Source organism: Temnothorax curvispinosus, unplaced genomic scaffold (assembly GCF_003070985.1).
Source record: "Temnothorax curvispinosus isolate PA1 unplaced genomic scaffold, ASM307098v1 QBEX01008784.1, whole genome shotgun sequence".
Classification (NCBI taxonomy): domain Eukaryota; kingdom Metazoa; phylum Arthropoda; class Insecta; order Hymenoptera; family Formicidae; genus Temnothorax; species Temnothorax curvispinosus.
Genome location: NW_020218564.1, coordinates 432,240 through 440,699, shown reverse-complemented (window position 1 = coordinate 440,699; position 8,460 = coordinate 432,240). Strand labels below are relative to the sequence as shown.

Below are 8,460 nucleotides of genomic sequence, written 5' to 3'. Positions count from 1 at the left end.
CAAATCGCAATGAGAATGCGTTACTTCCGAAAAACCAATTTGCACGCAAAATATATTTTTATAGTGTAAACAGCGTGAAAAAATTTTGCGGTGACCGTTTTCCGCGAAATCGCGCGATACGATATGTATGTATAGATTGGAACTTTATGGCAAGTTCACTTAGCATGAAATCTTGAGTAAATAAAAAGTCATAAACATATAAAGTTGATTAATATTATTTATCTCAGTGGCAAATTTTTCATTCAGGCGCAGTAAATATCTATCGGTTATATGCATTTTTATTCTAATTAATTTAAAATCTAATTAAAATTGAAATATAATATGTGATAGACGTTGCAATTATTGCATTAACTGCATAGTATTATTACTAATTATTATCAAACATTTAAATTAATTCATGCATCCTCTTATAAATGTTACAAGTCTATATAATTACAACTTTTACTATTACAACTCTGACTATTTTGTATTTCTAATCTATAGAACAATTAAACAGTGATCGTGGCTAATACGGAATATCTCGATCACTTCCAATTACCTCTGTGCATTTCGATTAATTCATGCATATATAGACGTAACAACCACAGCATTAGCTGTTGACTATACACATATATTGTATTAACACGTATTATTAAGATTACCAATTACTACTGCATCTGTGAATTAATTCATGCATGTAATGTTATAGAAATAATGACTGCAACATTAATTGCACGACTGCATACGTAGTATGTATGTATGTATCAGCACTACACAATATTAAAGTTATCAATCACTACTGCGTCTCTCAATTAATTCATGCATGTAATATCACAGAGTAACGATTGCAACATTAACTGCTTTTTGCATTGACCTACAAAAAATACATACAGAATATCACGATCATTATTAATTATTACTGTGGTAGGTATTGCGAATTAACTTGTGCATATATTATTTATTAAACATAATGACTATGGTTATTTCGTTCAGCTACAGTTATTTCGTACTTTTAGTGACAGAACAATTAAACAGTGATCGTGGCTAACGCGGAATATTGCAAATCACTGCCAATTACTACCGCGTATCTCGATTAATATATGCACATATAATTTTATAAACGTGATGCTCACGTACTAATTAGAGCTGTTAACTACATACATGCTGTATATTAAATCTTCATATCAATTTCTAGCACACGTTTCGATTGACTGATGCACATAGTTTTATAAAAACATTATACTAATTCGCGTTTCTAATCAAATCAATTAAGCAGTGATCGCAATAAACTGGAATATCGCGCTCACTGCCAATTATTACACATTTCGATTAACTCATTCACATAATTAATCTGTAAAGAGTTGATGACTAAACCCTACGATTGCACGAAAGTCATTTAATGGAACTGTCACATATTATCGATGTAATATTTATGCATACGATTTTTATCCGGTAGATTTATTCGGCGAGTCCAAGGGGGTCTGTCCACATACGAGTTTGGGTCGCAAGTCCAGCTCGGCGAGCTTGATTCGCGAGCCGGACTCGAACACGTTTTTCCACCACACACGAAAGGAAAATGTGCGAACTTGGGTCGTCTGACCCAAGCCGAATCCGGCTCGTGACAGTCGTGACATCCCACCCACGAACGGAGTAGAAACCGAGCCGAGCCGGACTTGCGAGCCAATGCTCGTACACGTGGATAGACCTGCTCCTAAGGCCTCGGTTTCGTAGAAGCCCAAATATCCTCTGAATTACCTTAATAAGTCGCCACGACGCGATCAGCCGTTTCCACTCGCTGTATTCAACGCACTTTGCTGGCATGCCGTGATCCGTGATCATCGCGTAATCGATCTTGCTCCGATCGCCTTGTGATAGAAAGAGATGGCAATATGGCGTAGCCGACGAGAATCAGGAGCGAACGAACGACGGACTTGCGATCGCGAAAACGCGGTTGATCAAGATCGCCCGAGCCGGCGTACACGTCACAATGACGCCCGGCGTCGTGCGCAACGCTCTCGATGCCGATTAGCACGCGAGATGCATTTTCGCCGAGCAAAAATCGCGAATAATGCGATATTTACTACCTCACATTTCACAACGACTTGTCCCGGCGCGAACCTCGCGAAGTATGAAGTATGACGCGCATGCGCAAGCAGCGCAATAAGTCGCTACTCGCGTTCGGCGTACGTCGTAACCGACGCGCGATATGGCGGACACTACATTACCAACCATTAACAACTATTACAGGATTCGAAAGCTGACAATTTCAATACGATCGATATTCACTAAATTGCATTTTAATCAGATAAATAAAGATTAGATATGAGATATTCCTTCATGATCAATACAACTTTTGGGAAATAATACGTGAATCTGACAGTTTTTCTTACGAGAAGAGTGAAAGGCAGAGAGCACAATAAATCTTCATGTTCCTTCACATGCAAAATATGTTAACTATAATTCTTAAATGCTTTTGATCGAAAGTCAGATAACTAACTTTATATACGAGGGTTCAGACAGAGAGAAGCCTGAGATCGAGGCCATCCCGGTCTTTTTCATGGGACCGTCGAAAACCCCTGTACACTAGCGCCAGTATACATCCATTTTCATAATTGGTACTATGTAGCCACATTTATTTTCGCCGATATTTCATACCGATAAAACATCAATTTGGTGCGCGTCTCAATCAAAAATAGATGGATAGGCTACAAAAAATTAGGGTGAAATCGATGCTTTGTTGAAATAAATTTTAGTAATTAATAACCATTATCACGTTTTCAATAAAATAAATTACATAACAAAATCAAAATATTTTTTACCCTTTTAACTCATTACATATTTATATATTACTTTCTTGCATCGATTTATATAATATTTAATCTTGGAAAAATAAATGAAAAGGAATAGTTGGGTATAAATACACATATCCTAACTAATTCAAAATTTTTCCCTATCTATTGATATGGATATTTTTTTATTTTTGTAACACTTAACACAACTTATTTATTTTTATCTTTTTGTTCAAGAAGAATAATATATAAAAATAATTTTATTAAAAAATCTGAATAAAAATGTTACATTTTTGAAATAATTACTTTATTTGCAATAGTATTATTTTACTTTTTGTTTCTTTGTATTTCTCTCTCTATTTATTATTCTAATTGTGAGTTATAGAATTGATCTACGCGTAAAAGTACCATAGCATATAGGTGTAACTGTGCACTTGATAAAAAATTACATGTCTGATTGATTTTCATTTTCAATAATAAAAACGAAGATTTGGAGCGTTGCAATTATACTGTGAAAGAAAAAATTAAAAAAGTTCTGTGCTGTTTTTTACATATGTGGAAACAAAATTTCGAAAATTTAATTTATTAGGAGTATAACTAGTTCCTGCCATTTTTCCGCAAAATAAAATTCTAATTCAATAAAATATGTCGTTATATATTTTATTTAAAATTTAACATTTATTTAAAAATTATTTATATAGATTATTTAAATTGAACGCGGCGCGGTTCGTCAACATAATTCAATAAACGGTCGATAATTAATGAGCTCTTTGCGAGCTCGGTGCGTGCGAAATGTGCGAGTATTTCCTCAAGCACAATCGCATAATAATCAATAAACAAATAATATTACCAAGATTAAATATCTGCCCTAATCAGTTTTAGCCCATCCATTTTAAGGCAACGGATCTACGAAATGTAATAATTTCATATTATAAATTATTGTAATTCGACATGTATCGAGATATATTTTTGCTCTATATTTGATTTATTCGTAGATTCGCTACCTCAATAAAAAAGTTTCTCACTGACTCACCGATCCGATGCGCAACAGCGAAATTATATCTGCCACCTAGCTACGTTGATTCTGTAACAAACAAATACAAAATTCATATTAAAACAGTGTTCAAAAAATCTAATGTTTTAAAACATAATTCTCATGCGCATTGAAAGTTTTGTCATTATTCAATTAAATATTTATTTAAAATATTTATACATTTTCTGAAAACAGTCTTTACAAAAATCAATTTTTATAAAATATTAAATTACTACTTTTCTTCTATTATTTCTAAATCACGGCAATGAAACGACTCGAGAATAAACAAAAAAACATTATTTTTATACAAAATAAAAAACAATATTTACCGCAAAGTTGTTCCGCTGGTGCCCGATGCCTCTCCCAGGCCTTCTCTTCCTCTCAAGCTATCCTCTCGGGTTGTCAGCTCTCTCGATGCGACACTTTCTGCGTCGTTTTCTTCTGAAGCATATAAAATATAAATATATGATTTAATATTAAATAATTGTTACGCATATCAAACTTCTTATTTATCATTTAATTAAATATTTATTTAAATAATTATACATTTTCCAAAAAAGATATTTACAAGGCTAAACTTTTATAAAATTTTAAATCATGATAAAATTGACCTCTCGGAAATGAAAGGGAAGGGAGTACGTCATCAATATGGCGGAGGCGCTTCGTTTCCGCGCGGCAACTTCACGCGTCAAAAGCGCCGCGGCGTCGCTACGCGTTCCGTAGCCAACTTAAGTTCGCGATCATGATTTTTCCGAACTTTGAGAAATCAAATATTTACTAACTCGCTTATTACTCCAATTGTTCTTTTGCATTCTAGCGAATAGCGTATTAATATTATTGGCAAATATCCGCGATATTTGCGGCACGACACTCGAAAATACGATCGTCACTTTCGCGATTGCTCGTGCGACGCACCTTCGGCCGGACAAGTATCGCGGAATACGTATTTTTAAGAAATATCAATACCCGAGCGCTAAATCTATGTTACGCGATAGATACCGCAGTGAATATAATGCATGCAAGATTAATATGTGTTATACTTACCAATTAAATGAGTCGCGACGTCGCTCGTTCCGGAGCCGATCCGTTCCGTGTCAGCCGCCTTCTGGAAATGGACATGGAAGGAGAAGGTTATACGTCATCAATATGGCGGAGGCGCTTCCCGCGTTTCCGCGCGCCGCGCGGCAACTTCAAAAGCGCCGCGGCGTCACTACACGTCTCGTTTTTACTTTCGCGTTTATGCATTTTTCTCATTTTAACAATAAATGCCATACGCTTGCCTCACACAGCAGTCAATTTTTCCTTTATGATCCTGATATGAATTAAACATATAGATATTATATATAGATACTTATTTATTATTTTATATATTTATATTATATGTTAAATATCTAATATGCAATTTCGAAAATGGATGTACTGGCGGTAGGTGCGAAAAAGGCCGAAATTGGCCTTTCTCAGGGTCTCAGGGTATATACAGACAGAAAGAATAAGAATTCTTCTCTCTGATACAGATAACGCCCAACACATGTGCAATGCGTCTCAGCGACACAGTGTCTGCTGTCTGCTAATACGTGCATCATCGCGCGTGCGTAAATCGTGGAAATGGTCCCTCCATCTGGCTATATTTTCCAGCAGCGTCACTGTACGCAGTGTACGCGCGAGTCGCGACGAAAATCTATATTAAAATGGAGGAGAAGAGTCAGGCCGCGGAGCGAGAAACCAAGAAGGATGAGGCCCACGAGAAGGATGCACGGAACAAGAGGTACGCCACGGACGAACGCCTCGTTCCGCTCGGGACTCGCGACTCCGTTTGCGGCGCGATCGTAACGAAGCTCGCCTCGCATTTCGCCGCCCCATCTTAACCTATATTCGTTTTACGAATTATTGAATCGTGCCACGTAATTCTCAGCGAATATTTCCAGACGATTTTCCGATCGCGATTCACGACAAAACGCGGTCGTCCCGAGTTGATTATGATTTGGATTCAGTTCGGAGCGATCTCTCCGCATCTCGCTGCTCGCTCCCGTCAGTGGCTTGTAATCATCATTCTGATGTAATTTGTCGACAGATATCTAATCAATACAACAGAGAGCCGTAGCCTTGCGCTTTTTAATTGTCGCTTCTTTTGTACACGTGCAAATAAACGAATTTTATGTATTTTCCTCTGTTTTATACACATATCTTTCATTGCTTATTATATATGTAGGTTTTGATATATTGATTATATACAATTAATTGAATTTTGAATGTCTAATGTTATTAAACGTATTTTTTAACTATGAAAGTTATTTGCTTTGCATTAAGAAACTTGTTATTTTATCACAGCTCCAAGAAGAGAGAAGCTCGGAAAAAAAAGAAAGAGGCGGCACACGCAGCTAGTGAAAATCATAACAACAATAAAGAAGAACAGGAGATGCCTAGCGCGTGCAATATCTCTATAAAAGATATCCAGATGGCAATGGAGGTCTTTAATATGCAACAGAAACCTGCCAAAACTCAGGAGGAAGCGATGCAAAAGCCTTATCAATTTTGGAGTACGCAGCCTGTACCAAAAATGGGTAAACTATCAAGGCATATAGAAAATTTTACGTTATTGTTATTTTTTCTCTAAACTCATGTTACTGGTTTCCAGATGAGAAAATTGTACGTAACGAGCCAATCGAACCCGATAAGACATCTATTAGGGCGGAGCCGTATTCGCTACCTGCAGATTTTCAGTGGGATACTTTGAACTTAGATGATCCTCTGGTCTTATCGGAACTGTACACATTACTCTCAGAGAACTACGTCGAAGACGATGACGCAATGTTCAGATTTGATTATCCTCCTAACTTTTTGAAATGGGCGCTGCAACCTCCTGGCTGGTGCAAAGAATGGCATTGTGGGGTGCGAGTAAGCAAGAGCGGACGTCTAGTCGGTTTTATTTCTGCTATTCCAGCTACTCTACGTGTCTACAGTCAGTAAGTATCTTGCACAAAGTGTGCTTGCGTACGTGCTCCATTTCGTAATATGTTTTAAAAATATTTTCAGCTCTCAAAAGATGGTGGAAATCAATTTTCTGTGCGTGCATAAGAAGCTAAGATCAAAGAGAGTAGCACCTGTATTGATACGCGAAATTACGAGGAGAGTAAATCTGAAGGGTATCTTTCAAGCTGTGTACACTGCCGGAGTCGTTTTACCAAAACCTATCGCGACATGCAGGTCAATATAGAAAAATATATCTATTGCGAGAATCTATTGCGCTTGATTAACTGTAAATTAATCGATATGTACGTATTAGGTACTGGCATCGATCATTAAATCCAAAGAAATTAATTGACATCAAGTTCTCTCATCTTACTCGCAACATGACGATGCAGAGGACTTTAAAGCTATATAAACTGCCAGAGACAACAAAAGTACCAGGTTTCAGAAAGCTGGTTTACACGGATATACCACAAGCGCATAAGATATTGACGGAAGTAAGTGTAAACAGAACTTTTTGACACATTTGATCATTTTAACATCCATCTTCTATATATTCATATTTGTCTTACAGTATCTAGAGAAGTTTGATCTCGCTCCGGTATTCTCAGTCGAAGAGTTTGAACATTGGTTTCTGCCGCAAACTGGCATTATTAATAGCTTCGTTGTGGAGAAGGAAGGGAAAATCACCGATATGGTGAGTTATTATACATTGCCGAGCTCCATTATGCATCATCAGACACACAAAACCCTCAAGGCCGCGTATAGTTTCTACAATGTATCCACCACAACTCCGTGGCTCGAACTAATGATGGATGCCTTAATATCAGCGCGTGACGTAAGTTTTTATTTCCTATATGTACAGCCTTCTCGAACAAGAACCGAATGTGACACAGAATGGTCTTTATTTGTAGTTGGGTTTTGATGTGTTTAATGCCTTGGATCTCATGGACAACAAGGAGTTTTTAGAGCCCCTCAAATTCGGGATTGGCGATGGCAATCTTCAATATTATCTATACAATTGGCGTTGTCCCAGTATGACACCCGGCAAAATCGGTCTTGTGCTTCAGTAGACTTCTAGCTCAGAGAATCGCTGTATAAAAAAAAGAAAGAAGATCTTTTGCATGTATGATCTCGCAAGAGATTGAGAAATAGCGATTAAGTATGAGCAAACAGGGGACATATAGCAACGCAATAAAGTCAGCGTTGTTAGATGGAGATAAGGGCAACCGTAATCTTTCTTACCAATAGGACTACGTAAACATATTTATAGCGGTCGAAAGGATTCTGAGTTTTCTTGAAGGATCGGCAACCGATCCTACGAGATGGATAATTCAGAATGGATAATCCCTCGAAAATCGCTCTTGTTTTTGTCATTGGCGCCTCTGAAGATTCTAGATTGGATTATACACGATCGGGATAAATTGTGCATTGTACAGCGCACGTGTATATACGTATCTGCGTAACTCGAACAAATGTAGATAAGCATTATGCATAATTAATAGCAATTATACGGGAAGCCATTCCGTAATCATCTGAGGATTTTCGATTTTCAATCATGTAAGCCTTTAGACGCCAGATAACTCTTTATCCGTTTTTCCTTTACACCTTTTCGGCTAATTAGACGACAACGTATGCCGGAGTGTGAGTGACAGACAAGTTAAAAATAAAATGACATTTATTGAAAATGAT

The 8,460-nt window shown here is 37.1% G+C and overlaps 1 protein-coding gene across 1 annotated transcript; it reads left to right on the top strand.

Moving 5' to 3' along the window:
- Window positions 1-5,431: 5,431 nt before the first annotated feature.
- Window positions 5,432-8,460, top strand: LOC112458213 (glycylpeptide N-tetradecanoyltransferase 1). The gene is made up of 7 exons (XM_025021691.1): window positions 5,432-5,566; window positions 6,130-6,362; window positions 6,437-6,764; window positions 6,835-7,005; window positions 7,085-7,265; window positions 7,343-7,606; window positions 7,683-8,460. The coding sequence occupies exons 1-7, from the start codon at window positions 5,490-5,492 to the stop codon at window positions 7,839-7,841; spliced, it is 1,413 nt and encodes a 470-aa protein (XP_024877459.1). The 5' UTR covers window positions 5,432-5,489; the 3' UTR covers window positions 7,842-8,460.